Here is a 23,518-nt window from a genome sequence, read left to right as displayed (position 1 = left end):
CTTCCCCATCTGGCCCCCTGGGACGACCGTGCTCGTGCTCAGCACCTCTCCTAGCTGCTTTAAGTCCACTACCTTGTTTGTTTAAGGAAGATTAGCAACGTAAAACCCTTACAACATCCTGAACACGCAGCGAAAGGGAGATGCGACGGGGAGGACAGCAGAAGAGAATAGAGATTGATTGGCAAAAAGATAATGAAGGAGATGTGGGACAAGGACCTGTTAGAAAAATACAATTACACTGAACATGTGTTAAAATGTGTTTAGAGTGGTGCTTCTAAGGGTCTCTGGTTAGTCCCTTATTATTCTCGTGATGCATTACAGAATAGAAAACAAAATAATGAAACTTGAATTTTAAACTTTACCTTTTAAATCCATGTCAACTGTGAATATTTCGTGTCTATCACATAAGATCCTCATCAAACATAGTTGAGCTTGTGGTGTTGAAGAAATGTGAAACTAAAAGCTTTTCCAAGGAATTGTAAAGCTTCCGTTGAGACTTTTTCTTGGCTGTGTTTTTCTGTGTGATATACATTTATGGCCTCTTAAATGCTCAGTGATGGCACAGGTCTGGGTGAATGTCTCCTCCGGGTTGTGTGAAAGTGTCAAGTGAACTTTCATCTTATTTAGACGGGTCTCCGTATATTGTTATTGTATCTGTAAAATGGTTATGAGGGGAGATCTACTACACATAAAATATTGCCTTTAGAAAATAAATCAACTCCCTCAGGCTCAAGGCTATTTGTTACAGATATATTTAGTTTTATGTATCGTTACACATGGTCAGGTTTTTCATTATCTTAATTTTTTCAAACTAACACCTAAATAGAGTTGGACTGCAGCAGTTCAGGTGGGTCACAGGTGTGTGTATGTGTGCGCGCTCTTAGCTGTGGCAGGAAACAGATGTGCAGTGATATCATCGACTGCACGGGTCTGGGAGTCTATCAGCAGTGACCAGCCTGCCGTCTCACTGCGGCGCTCCACTTCCTGTGGGCTTAAATCATGCCCATTCATGATAAGGAGATTTGTGACCACTTGTGCTCATTGGCAATAATCTGGGAGTCCCCATTTAAAGAAGCGGCAGATTAAACAAGACAGCAGGTGAAACACTGCTGGTAATTTTGTGTTTCCGGTCCTACAATTGTTTCTGTCAAAGAGTTAAGTTGTAAATACATTCTGGAACAAAAGTTTGGGTCATGCCTGTGAGAGCAGGAAGTAAGGGTCTCTCTAACCCCACTGAAATTGTTTTTTTTTTCTCTTTACAGCCCCTGCCCAGAGCAAGGAATGGGGGATGAATTTAATCTCATGGATCATTCAGACTTGTACATTTTAGACTTCAGTGAGTATCCTTGTTGTATTTTTGTTTTTTTCTTCCTTCCGCTTGTATTCTGTTGGTTAAAAACCTGTTCTATCAAACACATTCAGATGTCCTTAACTTTAATAATGGTTATTTTAGAAGCTGAAAATTAGTTTAGAAAAAGCAAAACTAGACTGAAAATAGTTAATTCTGATACTTTGCCCTCTTATGGCACAGCTTCATTTCTCACCAGACTCCTTGGCCTTGGCCCCGCTTTGTGCTTTCACAGCAGGCACATCCGTCTAATGGACAGCCAAATATAGTCATATATCCTGCCTGCATAGGACTAGCTTGTAGGGCTTTCTGGTCACAGTTTGGCTTTGTGTAGGTGGGCTTGCACAGGGACCGGCTGTACCCAGTGGCATCCCCTGTGCCATACACGTCCCAGTGCCAGTCACGTGTGTCCTCACTCTGTTCACCAGTGAGCATATGGTGAAACAGCCATGACGAGGATACTAAGAGGAAGTTTGTAGGTAAATTTAGAAGGCAGATTTGTAACAAGATGAGTTCACACTTGCGTCATTCCCCTCGTATGTAAACCTCGTTGTTTGTTTCTGTTTCCGGTTTTCTATCTATTGTACTCCATAGAGAAGAAATATATGATTTTTAAATGTGTATAACACAGTATCAGATTGATTTCCCGCAGCTGAAATCTAGTGTGAGTATAATTAGTAGCTCTGACTCACTTTCTCTCTTTTTTGCAGGCCCCAATTTGAAGACATTATGCAAAATAGCTGTTATTCAGTACAGTCTGGAGCAGTCAGGACTCCCACATGATATCAGGTCAGAGATGCATCCTCCTCTCGTTAGTTCTGTTTTTTCACTCAATCGATACATTTTTGGTCCTTTTGTTTGTATTATGCTTGTCACTCTCAGTAATGAGGTAATTTATCAGAAAGGGAAATTATGGCTCATTATCCTTCATTCACATTGCGGCGTACTAATGTACATTTTACGCAGAATTATACCTCAGCTAAAAACGGAAGTTTGTTTTTTAAAGGAATCAAATAATCATAAAGAAACAGTAATGCAGGCTGTGACGTATTTAGTGTGAGCCTTGTACCTTTTTGCATCATGCAGATGATTCTTCATTGTATGGAAGAATAAAGATAAAAAAACTGGTCAACGTATAAAAATGTAAACGTATTAGAACATAGTGGCAGCAAGGAAAGTGAAATAATGGACTCCAGGCACAACTCCGCTACTTCTTGAACTTAAGGCGGCTCTTTTGTTTTCTTTTTTTCCTACTGAATGAATTGATTAATCCAGGGGTGCCTGGATTAGTCAGACACACCTGGATTAATCAGTTCACCCAGTAATGAAAGACAGGAAAGGTTCTGCGTTTTCTCTTGAGATTTTTACAAAACAACCTTTTGTATGAACAAAACAGTTTTATGGTGTCCCTATAGTTTCACCTAACTCAAAAAAAAACAACAAAAAAATGTTTTTGTTACCATTGTTATTTTACTCTGTGTTGCTAAATCAAAATTAGTTTTAGTCTTCCCTTGGTTATTAAACAGAATATTATGTTTTGTCATTCTGCTCCCTCAGTATGAGTATTATATTATTATATATATATATATATATATATATATATATATATATAATATTATATATATCGAGATCATTTGGCCCATTTTCTTAGGTAGATTAGACAATTAGTTCAACAATGTTAATGCCCATAAATTTTCTTTCAGCCAGCTGACTGGCAATGCTCTGCTACAAATATGACACAACATCCTGTATATCTACATTTAATTTGTATTCAGTTATTTATGCAGCATTTATACAGGAAAAAAAAAAGTATTAAATCTTTAAAAGACAAATGGATCCACTTCAGATTTGTTCCAATAGAACCATACAGTCAAACTCAGATCATCCAAACGCATAACCACAATTGGTTTTTGTAGTCATTGTAGTCTGACAGGAAAGTAGGACGAGTAGTACGAGAGAGGGGGAGAGAAATGCGGCAAAGGACCACAGGCTGGATTTGAAAAACGGGTTGGCCACCTCGAGGACTAAAGGGCTGGTTATACTCCCTCAGAAGTCTGTCGTGGTGAAATTGTCACAGATATTTTTGATTTATGCCCAATATTGAAGCGTGGTCTGCGCTATGTTATTCCGCGCCACAATGCAAAAGAGATGATCACGAATTAGCTGTGAGTCTAGATACTCCCGAGGCATTGAGGAAGTCGGGGCAAGTTTGTGCGACAATGGAGGGACATAAGGGCGAAAAAGAGCAGGGATCGTGGTGGAAAAAGGGTCCTAGCGTTCTTGCGCACCTCGCTCTTCTAGCTGGTCCAACTTCACGAGTCGCTTTCCATGACGGTCATACAGTAAAAAAAAAAAATGGTAAGGTACCAAGCAGGAAATACGCATAGTGTAGAGTGGATGTAGATTTGACCAATCAGAGGCCTCCTGTCTGCGGTCACCTACAATTTTGGAGAGGTGTATATATGTTAATTGGTTAGTATAATTTTAAAGTCGTTTTTGTGTTTTGGGGGCTCTTATGCAGAGATTAAAGTATTTTCAAAAATGTTAAGAATAAAACATTTAATCTATGTATCCATCTCTCCACCTTTCTATCTAATCTATCTACAAAGTTGAAATTTGAAAATGTAATAACATGAACAAGAATTAAACTGAGAAATATGTTGAAATTAACTAGAGATTAATTATCTTAGCCTAATTGTAGCTTGCACTTTTTGAGGCAAGTGTGTCTAAAACTACGACCGTCTGCTCTCTTTTTTTTTTTTTTCACGTTTGTCCAGCGGAACTTGATACTAATTACGCCTCTTAACCTTTCATTTCTCTTGCATCATCACTACCACCTTGCATGCTCCCAGCTTTGGTGTTTGCATTTGTGTTTCTAACCCTTAGAGGGGTTTCCAGTTGGGGTCACAAGACTTTAGTTAACTCCCTTTTGCCTCGCGGTGGCATCCCCAACTCCAGTGCCAATCTCCTCTCTTAAACACACGTGCTCACAACAAAAAAACGAACAAAGCAGTTGAGAGGGAGTGAGTGTGAAACCAGAGCCAGTGATAACAATCTGCAGCTCAACCTCTGACCTGTCATCAGGTCAACGCTAGACCCTGTTTTCAGCTTCTGCTCCTGGTGCTCATGTTACAGTCGGTTTGTTCCAAACGCCTGCCTCTTTATTTAGATGAATTAGAGGAGGTGATGAGGGCGGCACAGCAGTAGGTTTGCAACTTTTTCTATATTTTAGAATATGTTTTTTTGTTCAAAATTGTAAGAGAAAACAAAACAAATTCCAGGATAGAAGATTAAGATTAAATAATGCCCAGAGCTGTAGGGATGTGGAAAATGATTATTTAATTTCATTATTTGTGTAAAAATCAGTCTGTGTTCCATAATATATCTATGGTAAAATGTATGACATTTTGTAAAATGAAATGGGTAAGAAAGTGACTAATGGTGGTTAAGGAATATGCGAAGATGCTAAACGTCCTTCACAGGATGTTGTGATTACAGCCGAAATAAAAACCAGTTTCTCTTTTTCAGCAAAAATCACATTTTGTAAAAACACAAGCAAATCTTTCTCCTGTCTTTACCTCAGATGGGAGCTGGCGGCCATGACGACCAACAGCAACATCAGCAGACCCATCTTCTCCTCGCATGGTTGATGCAGCTGCAAATGAAACGGAAACCAGGACTCTGTTTCGGAAAAGCTGGACCTTTTTGAATCTTCCTCGTTGACTAAAACTTCAAAGACTGCATCTGATTTATTTTCTGCATTCTTCAAATGGAAACTCATTGCTGACTAAGCTGTCCTGGGCGTTAAACTTCAGTGGACACATGGGCCTTGCCCTGCCTAAGGATATGTTTTAATCCTTGACACTCTGGTTGTGGGAGATGATGCTTATTCAGATTTCCCTCTTCTTTCTAGCCCTTCTAGGAGCCCAATCAGCCTATGATAATCATAGACATGCAACCTCCAAACTGAAGCACAGGAATTGACAAATATTTCAACCAAAGGTGTTGAGAAATAACTTCTTTTGAAGATGTCATGAAGATGTCAAGCTCCTTGAAGAAACAACCTGTTACAGATAAAAAAAAGACTGATAATGAGTGATAATGAGCTTTAAGCTCAATCAATAAACATTCTCACATTCAGAGAAGGACAAAGAATATTCAGGACTATAATCCAGGAGTGCTTTGCTTGCAGAACGTCTGTTTTTCCTTTTTCTTTCTCTTCTTTCTGGTTGGGTTATTTCTCTACAACATGAAAGCCTCTTTGCTGCTTTAAAGTGGCACCTAAATGATTTACAAGACGGCTAAAGAAAGCTGTAAAATAATCAAGGACATCTACCTCCCTCTAAAGTATTTCTCATTGGGTCTTTAACACCTATACATTCGACACCTGCTAGTCCCCACAGGAAAAAAAAGAAACTCTTTACACTGAAGTTGCAAAGATATTGTAATGAACCTGCTGCCTAACCTCTTTAACTTTAGAGGATTTCAATATCAAATGCAGATGAGATCATTCAGAAGTGCAGATATACACATTTTTTTTGTGTGTGCGTAAAGGTTGAAAAACATCTTTTAAGGAGATCATCACTTATATACTGACACAAGTTCTTTTTTGTAGACAATCCTACAGTTTTCAGAGAGGCACCCTCAGAATGCTTAATCTATCAAACAGAGCGAAAGCAAAGGAAGAAAATGTTAAAGAAGCTTAGAATGGAACCGTTTGTTCATTTAAAAAATGAGGCTGAATACACCAAGTTAATAGTTTTTGTTGACATCCCAGAAAAAAGACCAAAACAAACTGTGCAATGCCATTCTTCCTGCCTTGCTGTAGCTGTTTCTTTCCTCCTGAATGTTGTTTAGTAAACCACATTGAGTATGTGGAAGCAGGACAGTGTACAGTTTGTCTTATACTGAATCATTTCTCTATTTGCTTTTGATCTGTGATCAGAAGACGCAGAAAGTCACATCTGTCCTAAAGCTCTGAAAATAGAGAGCCATTCTGTATTATTTGAATATGAGGATTAACTGGCTAGAAGATCTAGAAGAGTTATTCCCCTTTTCCTCCATTTTTTTCTCCAACTTCAGTATCAAATCCAGTCGTGTAGACTGACTGGATTTGATAGCCTCTAAACTTTAGATAGATCCAGTCTCAGGCCTCATGGCTGCATCATCCACCCTACCTTAGGGACCAAGAGAAGCTTTGCTTTCTGTCTTGACATGCATCAGTTTGCTCCTACAGTGAGGCCACTTGAATTTATGCCCTAAAATAGCAGCTGCAAATTCTTACACTTTTTAGAAAGATTCATACTTTAATATGAGTTCATGTATTCAGCAGGAACAAACAAAATAATGTTTTAAGGAATAATTGATTTAACCAAAATCCCTGGTGGCATAATAATTCTTACTAAATCATATTTGATTTTAATCTCTTAAGTTTATAGGATTCTCTTAAAAATGCCACATGAGTCCTTATATAATGCACGGCATCCTGGACTCTTATATGGAGCAGGTCATTTTATCTTTTTTTTTTCTACGAAAAAGTGAAATTAGCTGATCACCTGGTTTTTTAGGTTAATAATGTATTATAACAGGTGAGGAAATTAAGAGAGAAATGATTTACAAGACATAAAGACAATCTTAGTCTGGGAACTAAAATGCTTACAGAAAACCGATGATCAGAAGAGACTGTTCAGAGGGATGATTGGAGATTCCTTTCTGCTCCAAATGCTGTTATGTTGATAAAAAGTATGTTAAAGTATTAACACAGAGTTTTCAGTATGTGATCTACCAGTTATTTATGCTATTGTTAATTTTAAAGCATTTTGCATCACATAATCATGAGTGCCGGTTGCATAACATGGTGCATGCAAGGGAAATCGAAAAAAGGCTCTTGACTCCTGAACATGAAGATTTAACACCTCTGACAGCCATCGTTTAAATGTTTACAAAACAGAAGCAGTCCTAAACAATCTGTAAGCTGCAGCTTGGAGTCATCAGATAACTGCACTATAGCCAACTGTGGCATTTCTGATCTTACACAGACGAGACATTGATGCTGCTTTTTGCCAAGGTAGACTTCAGATTTTGAGAAGTGAGCCTACACACGTACCAGTTCACACTTTATTTACAGACCAGCAGTGCCAATGTGACCCAGCGAGTCCTATGCTTCTTGCACTACAAACATGTACACCTAATACATTTACTTAGAGGATTATAGAAATAATGAAGCAGTGAAATCACATGTAAGCCTATTTTGTTTGCATAAAGAAAGTAAATCTCCTTTTATGACATCGTATGACTGCTAGCAAAACAGAGATATCCATTTTTGTCTAAAATAGTATGAAAGTTAAAATATGAAGACTTGTTGCCTTTTGAAGATTCTGAATGACGGGGATATTTGTTCTTTAGAAGAAGTACACACTAAAAGAAAGCAGAGGCAAAAGAAGTACCTGGGATGTCTCCAGTAATGCTCAGACATATGCTGTGGTTACACTTGTAATGCAAAAATTGCAGTTTATGATTCTCCTGTTGTGCTTTTTTTTAAACATTATGACAAGCTTAAGGGTTGGGGGGTGGGGGGTATATCTGACAGCTAGTGTGTTCTTTAACATGGTCTGGGAAAAACGAACAAAGTATGGGGTGTTTGTGTTCTTTTTACAACTGCATTGGCTCTTTATTCTGTTTTTATTTTTCACAATTGTTTTCAAAGGGGATTCTTTGTGTGAAAAGGGTCGGCAGGACCTCCTGTGCAATATGCTTTATAAGTGTATCAATAATAAATTGAAAACACTTAAAGGTGATTATTTTTGTTGTCATGAGGATTTTTTTTATTATGTTTGTTCAGCATGAGCACGAGTTTGGACTGAAAAGGTCAGTATTAGGGCTAAATCAATTAATCCATTATTGAAATAAATGTCAACTAATTTAGTAATCGATGAATCGTTTACTGGAGTATGTAGACTCTAAAACATTACTTTAGCTGACAGAGAAACTTACTTAGAGCAATACTTATACCAAAATTGTAAAAAAAAAAAAATATGTACACATTTTCTATTTAAGATTAAGAAAAAAAAATGTTTTCGTCTTGTCAATATACTCTATCCTAAGGAAGAGGATTAGGGCCACTGAAAAAAAAAAGTTAACTGATTTTTTTTATTTTTATTTCAGTTTAACATGGGAAAAAAGTCAGAATTCTGACTTAAATCTCAGAATTCTGACTTTTTTCTCAGAATTCTGACTTTTTTCTCAGAATTCTGACAGGTAACAAACATGTTAGCATCAAGCCATAGCCATGTCTGTTTTAGAGACTAGCTCTCTTGTTTTAATGACCTTCTGCTCCTCCATTAATGAGGGGACCCCTCGGGCACGTAAAAAGTTGCCTAATTCCGTCATTTTCCACCAATGTGTCACTGGCCACCTCAAACAATTCACATCTTTGTGATTGAAGCGGAGTGCTCCCACATCTCTTCCTTCATGGTGCCCATCTACATTAAGATCCAAAATTCTAAGATTTAAGTCAGAATTCTGAGAAAAAAGTCAGACTTCTGAGAAAAAAAGTCAGAATTCTGTATTTTTTCCCATATTAAACTGAAATAAAATTTAAAAATAAGTTAACTTTTTTTTTCAGTGGCCCTAATCCTCTTCCGTACTATCCACAACTCCTCAGGTCGAAAAGTTTAAGTTTCACATGTAAAAAATTAGCAAAAATGTTTCTTTAAGGAACCTTAAACATTTGGCTCGACAGATTAATCGATTTGCAAAATAATCCTTAGTTGCAGCCCTAGTAAGTATGTAATGTTTAAATATTTTTTCTGTATAGGTTGACAATGTTTAGCAGGAGAATAAGTTTGCCATAACAAAACACTTCAATGGTTCAACTGGGATTTTACATGTACATCCATTCAAATTATTCCATAATCATAAAGTGAAAAGAGGCTTTGGGAAGTTCAGAGTTTAGATTATGGGTCTATAACCTAACCAAGCTTAAAACTCCATCTGCAGGCTGCTGTGTTTCATCATCCTTAGCGTTTTATTCACCAATGTTTTGTAAGAAACAACTTTTGCAGCCTTCACAGAACAGCTGGATCTATTTAATAGAGGCAAACTCTGTTCCCTTTTTTGACGACTTATGAAAGAAATTGGTTGAACTCGATTTTATTTTGGGACAACAGAATAAACTAGCCTAAATACAAAAGCACATTTTTCAGGCTTCCGTTTTATAAAAAAAAAAAAAATTTTAAAGCATATGTCTGTTTCCTTCCACCTTTCTATGCAGTTGAAGTTTTTGTGCATTTTTCAAGGTCTAAAAAATAACTGATGGTGATTAAGCTGGAAAATTCAACACAGGACTTCAAAAAGACAAGATGAAAAATACAAAGACAAAATAGGTAAAAGGAATTAAGAATTTTACCCTTTTAAAAAAAGTTCAGGTATGATTAATTTTATTCTTCAAATATTCAAAAAGGACCTGTGAATTTTTAACAAAAACAGTGCAATCTCTGGCTGAGAATGAAGTAATTCAGAATGTATTTATCCAAGTCAGGTTTGCTACTGCAAAAACCTCTTTATGGAATTTTTTTATTATTCAGAAGAAAAGGAAAAATAATTGATTCAAAGCCAGGAAAGTTTCAAGAATAACAAATAAAAAAGGTGATGGATGACATAATCTGGGTCATATTGAGAGTTCTACTGAGATAGTTTAAGATGACTTAAAGTTGGCCGCAGGTGCAAGAAAGGTCACTTAAGTTTCCCATCTAAAAGTAGCGGATGGGGCAAAATTTCCTACAGGTTGTCAGGACTGGTAGATCAGGAAAAGCTGTATGGAAATGAATTTATTTCAGACAAAGGTCTAGTTACACCAGCTGTTATTTTTTGATTAAATATTTAATTTACTGACTAAAATGTTCAGATACATACAGTGAGTAGAAAGAAAATCACCACCCTAGTTTTATTTTTTAAGTTATATTACCTTTACAACAACAAATGTCTTATTTTCACGCCCACAGTTCAAGTGCAATTAGATCTCTTCCCATAGATCTTTAGAAATTAGGCAAAAATATCTTAAGGAAAGGATAAAACATAAATTATACAGCCTCTTTTAGAAATATTAAACACAGAAACCCCTCCTCTAAGTTCTTAGAGAAATTTAACTGCAAATACAAACTTGATAAATCCTGTTCTGTTTCTTCTTAACTTAGTTAAATCTGCTGTTATATAGACTGCATCTTTCTGTTTCAGAACAAAAGCACCTTTAAACCCTTTTCAAGCAGAACTTCTCCTCCCTGCTGAGAAGCAGCAACATCTACTCCAGCAGCCAGTCTGTCTGATAGCCCCAACCGTCTACTTCTGTGGGTACTTCATGTAGTCATGGTGTCACCCACCCCCTAACTGGTCATTAATGATGTGCGAGCGGCTGCTTAGATAGAGGCCTCATCATGTCTAACCCTGAACCCCAGCATTCAGCGGTGGCCTGGCAGTTTGATCCTGTCTGTCACCAGCCGTGTGCTATAAAGCCAGCGTTATCTGCTGCGTTAAGTGCAAGCCACAGACGGAGGGTCAGCTTAAAGTGAGGCAGCCGAGACACCCTGTCCCGCCTGGTCCCACCGCGCACAGGAAGCGGGGCTGCACCGGGTCCCCCTCGTCTGGCCTCGGAGCCTTGCTCAGCCCAAAAACACAGGCGCTAATGTGGGGAGACACTCGGGCAAATTACTCTCTAATTTCCCCCCAGGACTCAAATGATCCCACCGGCACTTGAGAGTACGGCTAAGGATTTGTCCTGAGTGATTTGTTTTGTCTTGTCCACCCATATCACTGTCCAGTTCCTTCACTCAAGTTCTAGTTCTCTGCTCCCAGCACTGTGGGGTCACCAAATTGGGAATTTCACAACAGAGGTAGTGAAGGAGAATTTATAATTACCAGCAATTTACATTAAACTCACGATAAGGGAAAGAAAGCTGTTAGAAGCTATTTTTATTAAGCAAAACTGGGGAAAAGCTGCCTTCCCTTTAGATGTCATATTCACAAATATAACTCTTTTTGGATGAGTGACAGATTTTTTATAAAATGCCAACTTTGTTGTCATATTGTATGAAACCCATAATCTATTCATCTGCGAAAGGATCCAATTTAGTGCAAGCGACAGTGTTGCTCAGCCTCAATGCGTCATGATTACAGACCTGTAGCTTAATTCTCCTCCAGCAGGGGTTTAATTGGGTGACTAATGCGAGCACAGCTGAAGTTTTTGGAAAACAAACTCCCAAAGCTCACTGCCTCAAAAAGCTCCTTGATAAACTAAGCAGCGATGCAGCAAATAGTTATTTTCTGGAAGATTTGAGTGATGTTGACTCCAAAGTTTAAGTATGGAGACAGAGGAGGGCTTTTCTTTCCTTTCTTAATACCTTAAACAAAAAAAAACTAACATTCTTATTTTTTTTGCTATATTCACTTGGTTACTTACTGAATGGATGTTTTATTTCATATAACCACAATACAAACAATAGAGTGTAGTGAAAAGGATTTTTTTTTAAATTCAAATGCAACTTTGATATAAAAAATAAGCTATTTAAATAGGAAAAAAGCATATTTTTAAATGAAACTGATTTTCGATTGCAGAAAATTTTGAAAAGCAATGGTTTTATTTATAAAAGGGTTTTGCAACCGTCGGTCACAACAACTACCTTGCATATGTACAGAGGAATAGGTTTCCTATCTTTTTTTTTTTAACTTTGAAAAGTTATGAGAATTCGGTGACATTATAGGGTCATTTAAACAAGCCATTTAAAATCAACCCTCCTACCATCTCAGTCATATGTAAATCCTGGCTTTGATCAGGCCTCTCCCAAACCTTTACTTTTGTTGCTTCAGCCCTTCAGATGGATTTTGCTGGTGTTTCAGATCATTGTTCTGATCGATTAACCTGAGCTTAAGGTCACAAGAGAGTAAAATTGATGGCTCCTTATTTAAGGTTAAGCGCTGTTCCGCGTTTTCTCCTTTGTGAATAATGGTTCTCACTTGACTTTCCTGGAGCCCTAAAGCCTTAAACACGGCTTTGACATCTACCAGTCTGAAATAGGTTACAGAGATTGCTCTTGAATTTATTTCTTTTCAAATCTCCTGACCTGCCTCGTTTTATCAGAAAAATTCAATCCTAGTGATTCTGTGTAAGGCAGCTTTGAGGCTGTGAAAGACTGAATTTAAAAATCTGGTTAAAAAACAGTTAATTCATGGTTTAAAAAAAGAGCTACATAATTTTTCACATGACCAATTCTAGTTTGGATCGTTTGTTTTCCCTGATGTTCTCGGTACATCAATTGAAAACTTGTTGAATGATCTAAAACATTTAAATGTGACAAAAAAAAAAGCAAAACTGATTAAGATGTGAGGGGGAAACATTTACAACACTGAATGTTTGGCAGGATTAGACTTTAAATTACTGTAGTTCTAGTCCATTAAAGATTGAAATATAAAAATATACATGTATATTTTAGTTAAACTTGTTTTAAGAAATAAATACATATATATAGATTTATTTTTTTACAGTAAAACCTATTTAGATCGTTGCTAAGCCAGCCAGTTAAACATATATTATTATAACTATGAGCAATAATTCTTTGGATGTTCCACTACTTTATTGTTCCAACCAGAGATTCACACATCCAATTGAAAAGGAAGCCCTCCATGCCCACAGGGAAACATAGTAGTGTTTGTAATTGTCTGTAATTTACATTTATGCACTATTTTTGCACGCCAAGTATCACTTTACTTGGATTTTCACTTTACTTGGACTCAGTTTTTACATATGCATATAGATATACAGCTATATGTGTATATATTTTATCTCTTTTTTTATTTTCTATTTTTATCTTTACTCCCTCTGGGATTATTAAAGTATTTCTGATTCTGATAGTGGCAGCAACATGCTGTGGGGATCAAGGAAAACTAGAGCTTAATACAGGACAGTTTTTAAGGGGGAATCATGCTCTGTTCCTGGGCTATTCTAATGCCCCAGGACCGGCTAGACCCTAAATCCAATTAAGTCAGTCAGAGAGTTTAACAAATTTTGAATAGACCAACCTCGGCTCCAGCAGATGTTAAATAGGTGATCTGTTTCAATAAGAACAGTGCTATACATAGGCCTGCTGTTCTTTAAATCAGTTTAATCATTACATGGTATATACGAGTTCATAAAAACAACTAACACAATAATAGCTTAGTTTCTGTGTTAATTATTTGAAAGATTTAATGAAAAACAAACCGTTTTACCTGAAACATAGCCATATGATTGGCCTTCAGACTTCATCCATCCAATAAATCAAGGTTGACATTTTCAGACTAAATTATTCTGTACTGAGTGAGACTTTTTCTTGTAGATCCTGTTGTAAGAGTACCAAACTATTCAACACTAATTAAACCACTTTTAATTCAGGGTTACTGGAAACCAGTGTGTCACCCAGCATTATCAAATAATGATAAGCATCAGCCCCTTTCCCAATCGTATGATCTGGAAGTGACCATGATAATGAAATGATCCATATCAACTGGAAAAGAGGCCTGATAAAGCAATTGTTTGCTAATGTGATTATTGCAGACACCGGTGTTTAGAATAATTACAGGTAAGTGATGGGTACATTTTAAACAACTGCTGTTGAAGAAAAAAAAAGTTAGGCCAAAGAAAAAACTAATTCGGTAAGATCTGTGAATTAAAATAATTAGATTAAATGTACAAACTAGGTGAGGAAGAAAATACTAATGACTAAGCTGTTAACACACATGCACTCAGCTCCTGTTACAAAGCAAATTGTTGCAGAACCACGATGGTTTAAGTCTAGTTACCTGATGACCGATGTTGATTTGAACAGGAGTTTGCATGTTTATATTTTTAAGTGCTGTAACATACAGTTTTGACAGCAGCCAATCAATCAATAGAAATATTCAGTTGTAATAATTCAAGCAGACTTTTTATTTAGTCTGTTGCTATTATGACAGAAGTGACAGCCTTGCTGAGATGAGGGGGATGGATCAGATCAGTTTGGAACTTCATGGACCTTTTAACTCGGCTGACTGATGTCTGCCCAATGCTACTTGTTCCATTATTGCCGCTGATGGCTTCCTGCTTTTACAGATGACTTCTAGTTTTTTATTGTGATCAACATTCAACTTTTTTTTTTAGAGCCATTAGTCTGCAGACAAAGTGATTTGACTGGTTCACACATCCCCTAAAGCATGTTTACCTGCATGTATCTTTGATAAACCTGTTTCTGTGAGGTAATCAACTTGGTGCTTTTGTCGTGATGTTTTAAAAGTATAGTCCTTAAACTGTTGTCTTTTTTTTTTTCATTCTTTTTTAATTCTCATCGTTTTTCTGTTTTTGTTTTTTTCAACCAAGAGAATTTCAGCATAAATCTGGCAGGAAAACATCTCCCTCAAGCACGGCTTTGCTCTCAGATAAAGGCAGTGTTGTTTTTCAGCCGCAAGAAAACCTTAAGCTGATATTGTTGCATATATATTATGAGAGGCATTAATAAATCCTTTTGCTTGTAAAGAGTTGCACTTCACAGCAGTGATTTGTGCCAGAATGAGGTCCTGGGCAATAGTTCTTCCTCCTCACATCCTGCCATTCTACACAGTAGTAAACATTTTACTGTCGTAAATGTTTGTAATGTCATAATTATGTTATCTTATTGACTAATATTATGGATTTCTAATAATCCAGTGTAATAGGTTGAACATGGCCAAACATATAGGAGATAGAAGATGAGCCTGAAAGTATGATTCATTAGCCATCCGCCATCTACAAGGTGAAATTCAGACAGTTTTTTTAATGTGCACAACCCTCTTTATTCTTTTTCTGACATGCAAAATAAGCAACAGAAAATGTGTTAGTAGCAATGGACTTATATTTATTTTTCAAGCTCTAATCTGGCTTCCCTTATATTTCTTCATATTTGGTGATTGGGGTTGTCCACAACATAATCTACCACTACTTTATTGCTTATTAATATTTAATTTTGTGTTGCTCTAATATTGAATGTTATTTGAATAATGCTTTTATTATTTAACTGCAAAATCAGACATTTAAAAATGACATATATTTCCAGATTATCTATGTTTTAGGTTATTTTTTCCCAATAGATCCTACTGCAGCAGCAGTAGATACAATTGTGTTTCTCTAAACTGAACTGTTTTTCATATTTAGCCTATTTTTTTTTTACAGTGCATTTTCTCTGTTATATCTCTCCAGATATATCAAGTATTTGATAATTATTTTAATAGTAACCCATAATTACTAGGCATTCAAACATTTAGCTTTCACCTCCAATCGTTTTGTGACCCTATGGCGCAATTTGAAGGCTTGCTAAAAGTAATAAAAACCTAATTAAGGCAATAAAAGCACGATTTTAGACACATAAAGTACCTAAATGTCCTCCTAGTTCAACATTTGACTTTCCTTAATTAAAAGAGAAACATTAATTCTGGTTCTGCCTGGAAAATAATGATATATATAAAATAGAAAATAATATGTTGGTTCAGAAAAAAAGAACTTCTTCATATCCTTCTGATCTGATCAAGAGTTATTTCATCCCTATATAAAAAAAAATAGGGTCCACTAAATATTTCCAGATCATAAGAACTTCCATAGCTTGTTTCTGTTTCTTTTTATGAAAAGAAACTTAAAATAAAATCCACTGTACTTTGTTTCCAAGTTGAAAGAAGCATTTTTAATTCAAAAAGTCAGGAATAGCTCTGAGTTTTTATGACGCTCCGTGCGTCCAGTCAGTCCGGTTATTATTAGGACTTGTTAAACTAAATATAACTCTCTATGGTTGGCTGTCATCGCGTCACATTTAAGATTATCGCGGAGTTTTCTCTCGGCGGGATGAGAGGTGTCGGGTTTGGGCTGGGGGGCTATAAAAGGAGGGGCGAGAACAAGTGGCTGAGGCGCATGAACCGCAGGCTGCGGAGGAAGGAGATGCAGAGGTTGCGGTTTTGACGCTCTTTACGTTCATTAAGCGGTTCGTCAAAAGTTAAGAGCTTTTTCTCACCAAGGAAACAACTTGTAGAGATCTTCCCCACAATGGCTCTTTGGTGCAACGCCTGCAAATGTGTTGTCAGCTCTCCGTGCACATCTCACCATCTGTCCGGAGACGCGCGGCGCGCAGCCAACAGTAGGTCCAGGTCAGTCCTTCCTCTCATCCGCGTCCTCCAGCTGCACGCTGCGTGCGGCTCAAAGGCTTTTCTTCATTTAAAACTTATTGAACTGATTCTTTCAGCCAGATATGTTTTTCATTTTTAGTAGGTTTGTGAAATCTGGAAAACTGATTTAACATTCTCTAAGGAAAATGCACCATGCACGGTATAAATAGATGATAGATTTTAAAGGTATTTTACATGATATACCAGCTTCACCAGCTTCTCAGTATGATGCTGCCACCACATTTATGGGAGTCTGCGAATGTTTCCCAGCTCTAGAGTATTTCATCTCCTCTGACCTTCTTTCAGCAGTTTGTTCTCTATTTGTTTCTTGGTGAATGGTTACTTCTTCATATTCATAAACGTTACATTTGTGGAGCAGATCATTAATAGTTGCCACAAAGAATCTCCCACCTGAGCTTTGGATCTTTGTTGCTCCTCCAGAGCAATCACAGGCCTCTTACCTGCTTGTCTTAGTGAATTGATGGATGCCCAAGTATTAGTCTTTTTCACATTAAAATGATGGACTGAACTGGTTTGAATCTTATCTTTCCACCTAGCATTGCCTCTAACTTGAAAAATAAATGCACGCCACACTTCCCAGCTTCATCTTTGCAAAAGAAAATTGTAAACTGCAAATTATATTGTTTTCTGCTTAAGTTTTACTCACTAGTTTTTGTAGGCTGATCATAAAAATGCTCGAAGGTAAATTAAGGTTCTTCACTGTAGTGAGTTAATCAAAACTTGGAGATTCTGACTTAATTATAGCTGACATTTTGCACTTCATGGTTTGCAAAACCTAAAGTGGAACTTTGAGTCCTCCTTCTCATTTACAAACTATAGACCCAATGGTGCTTTTCTTTTTTAAACAAAGTTGATTCTGTCACCTTCAAAACATTGGAATTTGATTCTGGAAAGTCTAGGGCTACTTTTTAGCAAAACTCTGACAGAAAAATGAAAAGCATAATAAAAGAACTGAAAACTGGTCAAATTAATTAAATGATTTATTGCTGTTTAAATATTAAGCTCTATTGGTAAATGCATTTTTAACTTAGATTAAATTATGCAGAAATATTCTATTTAATGATGATTTTGGCTTTAATTATGGTTGGATACAGAATGATCCCAATGTCCTTTTGTGGCACTCTGTGTGGTGTGACGTGGGGCACTCCTGCTCCAAGGACGCCCACTTTATAAGGCAATGAAGGGAGCATGAGAAGCCCAGCCGCCCCTCCTTTTCTGTGTGCGAGCCCACGCAGCTATAAAAACCCAAGGCTCTTTGAGGATGGACCCAGACAGACACTGATCATGCAGACTAAGTGTGTCGAGAGCCCTCATCTCTCCACTCAGCCTCTCATGTAAGCCGTTTCCATAGGAACCCCTTGATATTTAAAGTGGGCCTTAACTCGTAGGGAGAGGAAGGCTGGATCAGCTCAGGCCAAATCTTTTATTTTGTTTTCAAATATTATGATACCAGCTCAACTTTTTGAAAAGCTGCAGATTTCTACACCTCCACCTCTCATGCCAGCCAACATGGTCTCCCACAGGTCCACCAAAGGAGCTTCCAAAGCTCGGAGAGACCATATCAACCGTGAAATCAGGAATATGCGCTCTCTGCTTCCCATCACCCAGGAGGACCAGGAACGCCTTTCTTACCTTCACTCCATGGCCGCCATTTGCACCTACATCCGAAAGTCTGTACTCTTTCAGGGTAAGTTTCTTTAAACCTCTCTTATGTCTTTGAACACCTAATTTACATTCATGCTACATGGCGGAGAGCACTATGAGGTTCAGTTTAAAAGAGCTTTAGGAACAACATCAAAAAATACCAGATGTGACAATCTGCAGAGATCCAACCGATGAAACAAAGGCTGAACTCTTCTTTTCATCCTGAAGGGCTGCCGGCTGGGGAACGATCCCCGTGCTCTCTGCAGTATGAGGCCTTTCTGGAAGCCCTGCACGGCTTCATCCTCGTCACCACAGCTCAAGGCAGGCTGGTTTATGTGTCAGAAAATGTGGCTAAATACATTGGTCTGTCTATGGTGAGTCCTTAAGCATCACTTTTAGCTGTTTTTCTTCATAATATGCGTTGGTTTGTTAATATCCCCGCATGTTATATTTTTCCAGGTAGATGTTCTACAAGGAGACTCGTTTTATGACTTAGTAGAACATTCGGATGTGGACATTGTTAAGTCAAACCTCAACATGGGAAGCAACTTGTTTTCAGGTAATAACAGCTTGTTTTATTTCTAGTTTTCTTTTACCTCTGTTGCCAATGCTCTTTACACATCAAAGGGTTGCTGTTGGATTTAGTTCCAGGGACTAACAATGATAGATGATCAATCTTGTTTCTAATTAATCTTTTCTGTGTGGGTTTGTTTGTATGTTTTGCAGGATTTCTGCACAGTTTGAAAAAAAAGTATTTTTCACGTCTAGATTATTGGAAAAAAAATCAACTATATATGGAGTAAACGAAATAAAAAGATCAACATTTTAACTCAAGATGATATTTTACTGATTGCTTTTGGATTTATTTTTTTGGGCTTCTTGTTTTTTAGTCATGGATTAATCAGTTTGCAACTTTATGTTCTGCAAACAGATTAAATTTTTGGATGGTTTTAAAGGATTTGTCAGTTTGAAGTGATCCAGATTAAATAAGTGCAAGGATATAATGATGATATTTCAGATGTACTAAAAGAGATAATTAAGGAGAAATAGAGAAACAGCCCTTTATACTGCTTAGTTACTAACTATAGCAATGAGCAGTTTAATTGGTTTTAAACATGCAAATCAAACTGGAGAAAAGTTTCTTGCGTAGAAATCCAGGAGTTTAAAAATAGCAAAGAAATCAAAGTATCAGAATAAAGCAAGTTAAAACTGGAATATGTGTTTGGCCATATTTTTAGAGTCAGTTTTCCAGTAGACACCAACAGATGGCATCAGTTGTGGCTTGCATTGTAATATCACATGTAATGCAACGTCTTAACATGGAATTTGATGTCTTGATTGCAAAGTTTGTAGTTTATTATCCATTAAGACTAAAATTCTTATGTACTTTTTTGTCAGAGAGGAGCTTCGTATGTTGCATGCAGACCACAAAGGCCTTTAAGCTGCAGCATGGAAGCTGCTGCTCCATGTTGGTCAGAGGAAGCTTCCAGTTCCTCCCTCAGCCCTCTTCTACAGCCTCCCCCAACGCCGAGCCCTTGTTTGTTGCCCTCTGCACCCCCACAGTAAATCGACTGACAGGCGCTGACTCTCACTTCTGTCCCAGCTTCAGCAGCACACACAGACTGGACATGAGTTTCACTCAGGTCTCAGAAAGGTAAACTAAAAACTCCACAACTCAGAGAAAGACAAGCCTGATTTATATTTTTCTGTTACTCCTTTTTTTTTTAACATAAATTTTTTTTATCTTTCAGTGTTTTATACTATGTGGGGTATTCAGCGGAAGAAATGATCAATCGATCATGGTACAACCTCTTGCATCCTGGAGATCTGTCATTAGCTGCAGCTTCTCATAAAAGTTTAAGTAAGTTTTCTTTATACTTTTAAATATTATGGCCATGGTTTCTAGTGGTAAATCACTTGTTTTTATCCTCTATAATAAGCATAGTTGTCTTTCTTCAGTGCAGGCAGAAGAGGGCTTCCAGGTAGAGATGATCCTGAGGCTCCAGTGCAGAGATCTGTCATGGACCTGGATTTATATTCGAGCTAACAAGGACCCAGAGTGCCAGAGCATCAGCTGCACTAACTACATCATCAGGTATGATGAACCTCTCATGCAACCCTTATCTGACAACGTTTCTGTTTCAAAACTCTCTTAACACATCTCTTTTAATCTCACAGTGAAACTGAGGCCATATTTCTGCAGAAGAAAATCAGCGTCTCTGCATTCAAGCCGTTGTCTGTGCCAAATTTCCTCTGTTCTGCTCAAGAGGTGCCTCAGAGTCAAAGCATCAGCGCTAAATGTTTTAAGAGGCGAAGGATGTGTAGCAGCCAAAGCGAGGAGCTTGAAGCCAAAACAAGAAGGGAGTCGGAGCAAGATGTTTTCTGTGCGTTGTGTCCCTCTTCACAAGGTAGCAGCTCTCCTGTTCCCCTGGAGGAGAACCCTGCACTATTTACACCTCCCTACAGCCCGGCCTCATCCAGCTCCCCTCTGCAGCAGGAGGAGCTCAACCCTGACCTCCTGATGGATGCACATGGATGCAAAGATCCACTGCAGTCCTCCCCTGAGGCCTCTCCCTCGTACTACTCCTACCAAAACGTAGGACTCTCCTGTCACCAATCACCTGCTGACTCTTTACAGATGACTGAACAAGAATTTGAGCGCAGAGACTTTGACATGTTCTCCTCTTCTTCCTCCTCAACCTCCCCAGTAACATTGTCCCAGAACTATGATTTCCAGGCTTGTTCAGCCAACTCTCGATTAGTTCCAGACAGTTTCTCCATGTCGGAAATGTGCGAAAGCCAAGTGGAGTGTGCATCCCTGCATCCAGATGATTTCAGCCTTCTTGATGACCCAACATGGGGCAGTCTTGTTCCTCCTCTTCAAATGCCCCATCAAGAAATTCTCATGCACTCCAGTATTCTGACTCCCATCCAGTCCCCTGTAGCACCAGAGCTGTATCTGTATGATGAGAGGGAGCAGGAGGAGATCAGTATACTAGCCCAGCAGATTTCCTCCCTTTTCAGCAGCTTCGACATGCACCACGGCCAGAATCCCCTCCAAAATGTGGCCCCAGTGGCAAATGCAGACTGTGATTTGCTTCAGGCCTCTCCTCTTCCTTTAACTCTGCACCCTAAGCACGAACCAGTTTATGATGACTGCACGCTGGACAGCATCCTCAAGGACCTGAATATGGTCTCAAGAAAAAGTAGTGCACCTAGCCCTGACATGTCCTACAGCTACCAGCAGGGCCCCGCTTCAGGGAACTCATTGCCTGCAGAGCAGCTCAGCAAAAGTAGCATTGCCTTAGATCCCTTCGGTGTGCAGCTGGGAAGCCATGACCAAAACGTTGGGTTGCATCAACTCAATCACTACATGCAGAGTAGCTTCCAGCAAGGTAAACATTTTCAACAGCCTAAACATTTTTATGCATAAATATTTTATTGAGAAAAAGTGTTTATCCCCTTACAGATTCCTGTTCCTGAAAAATATTTTTAAATAACCTTTTCTAGATAAAAGAAAGCTATCCAAACAATCTCACCATATTCAAAATATATTATTGTCCCCTAAACCAAAAAACTGGTTGCACCCTCTGCCATCAAGTGTTTGAAGTGACTTTTACCTTGTGGAGGAAATTTTGGATCATTTTTCTTTTATAATTGTTTTGATTAAGCTAAAATGAAGGTTTTTCCTGCATGCTTAAAGTCACGCCGCAGCATGCCGAATTCATCCTAACTATGATTAGGGTCGCTTTAAATGTTTAATTTAGTTTGGTTTGATTAATCCTTCAGAGGTGGAGCTGCTTGTTTTGCTTTGGGTCACTGCCCTGCTGCATAACCCAAAGTTTGGTTTAGCTTAAGGCCGCTAACTGATGAGCAACAGTCCTCCTAACAGCAGAATTCATGGTTCAAAGGTGGTTATTGATGCCCCAAAGCAGCAATGCAGCTACAGAGGATCTCACCACCTCTGACTATCGGCATGATGTTGTGCTGACAGTTTGAGTCCCAAACATTTCTTTAAACCTATTCTAGACTGATAGATTTCACTGACTCTGATTTGTTCTTCTATTTCTTTACTTTAATGGATCTTTTCTTAGTTTTTATGTCTTTAAAACTACTTTTTTAAGCCATTTCAAGATGATTTTTGATTGTTAAGGTTTTGCAGTAGTCAGGCAGAGTTTGGATTGTAAAACTGATTTAACAAGGGGGCAATTGCTTTGACACAAAAGCATGTTTGGTTTGGATAGCATCTTTTAAAAAATGAAAGTCTATGAAGAAATTATGTTTCATTCTGTTATCTATGTCTAAAATTGGAATTCATTTGATAAACAACAACAAAAAAAAAATCTGTAAGAGGGCAAATACTTCCTCAGATCTGTTGATTTACTATAGAACTACCTTTTACTCATGGTTCTGTTTGTCTCCTTGCAGATGGACTTGCTGAGGAAACCTTGTACTGAAATAAGTCTGTGACTTACCGTGCTACTACCCGTATGACATATTGTCAGGGCAGCCCTCCTAGGATGGATTCAAAGAGGATTTCAAAGTGGGAGATTGATGAGGGACGTCTGCAGTTAAATGCTGATTACTGTACCCAAATTAAACAGAGATAAATAGTTTTATTCTGTATGTCTGTACGCTGCAGCTCTGTTGTAGCTCCTCAAAGCACTGCTCTCTGGTGTGTTTTATGATTTGCTGATGTCTTTTATCCTAAGAAATAAAAGGTACTTTGTAATAATATCTCTGACATGAGCTACACACTGAAATGGAGGTATATTTTTCATTTAATACTAAGTGACCACAGTTTACATTAAGCACTTTATCAAAGTCACCGACGCAAGAATTTCATAAAAGAGAAGACAGGAACCGGTACCTTGATTTAACCAGGATAAGCTTTAACACATTAATCATTCCTTATTATAAACAAACCAGCTATATGTACTTTTCAGGTGCCTTAAAACTGTTATTAAAGATGTAGTTTGGTAAATTGATGATTTATTGATTTACTTCTGGAAGTGACATTAATGCTTTATGCTGTCAGGGATGGAGGTAACCAGCAGCAGGACAGAAATGATTGTAAATTCAGCTTCTACCTCAGTAGCAAAGCTCAACACATTCCAAGTCAGATCTTGTCATTTATTGTATTTATTCTGTTTTGAACACTGATCTCTGTTTTATTTATCTACAGTTGTACTGTTTTTTCTGTGTTTTATTGTATTTTTCCCATGGTACTGCAACCCTGTAGGTTTCTGTTATTTTCCACGATGTGTCATTTATGCATTTTTATTTTTTAAAATGTAAATAAATCAAATGTAGAAG

At 37.8% G+C, this 23,518-nt stretch overlaps 2 protein-coding genes across 3 annotated transcripts in view; both read left to right on the top strand.

Annotated features, from left to right (window-relative positions):
• Positions 1-8,145, top strand: part of klhdc3 (kelch domain containing 3) — a 38,965-nt gene extending 30,820 nt beyond the window's left edge. For both annotated transcript variants that reach the window (XM_015379596.1, XM_015379594.1), the window contains exons 9-11: positions 1,263-1,336; positions 2,059-2,137; positions 4,932-8,145. In XM_015379596.1, coding sequence (XP_015235082.1) covers positions 1,263-1,336; positions 2,059-2,137; positions 4,932-4,998 — 220 coding nt within the window. In that variant the 3' untranslated portion in view covers positions 4,999-8,145. The remainder of the gene's footprint in view (positions 1-1,262; positions 1,337-2,058; positions 2,138-4,931) is intronic.
• An 8,092-nt stretch (positions 8,146-16,237) lies between these two features.
• Positions 16,238-23,359, top strand: LOC107087809 (neuronal PAS domain-containing protein 4-like). The gene is made up of 9 exons (XM_015379576.1): positions 16,238-16,519; positions 18,082-18,245; positions 18,431-18,576; positions 18,662-18,761; positions 19,601-19,856; positions 19,954-20,063; positions 20,162-20,297; positions 20,381-21,597; positions 22,631-23,359. The coding sequence occupies exons 1-9, from the start codon at positions 16,419-16,421 to the stop codon at positions 22,657-22,659; spliced, it is 2,259 nt and encodes a 752-aa protein (XP_015235062.1). The 5' UTR covers positions 16,238-16,418; the 3' UTR covers positions 22,660-23,359.
• Positions 23,360-23,518: the final 159 nt, after the last annotated feature.

Source organism: Cyprinodon variegatus, unplaced genomic scaffold (genome assembly GCF_000732505.1).
Source record: "Cyprinodon variegatus isolate N-32 unplaced genomic scaffold, C_variegatus-1.0 Scaffold195, whole genome shotgun sequence".
Lineage (NCBI taxonomy): Eukaryota > Metazoa > Chordata > Actinopteri > Cyprinodontiformes > Cyprinodontidae > Cyprinodon > Cyprinodon variegatus.
The sequence above is the reverse complement of the archived record's forward strand: the minus strand, read 5'-3'. Positions and strand labels throughout refer to the sequence as shown.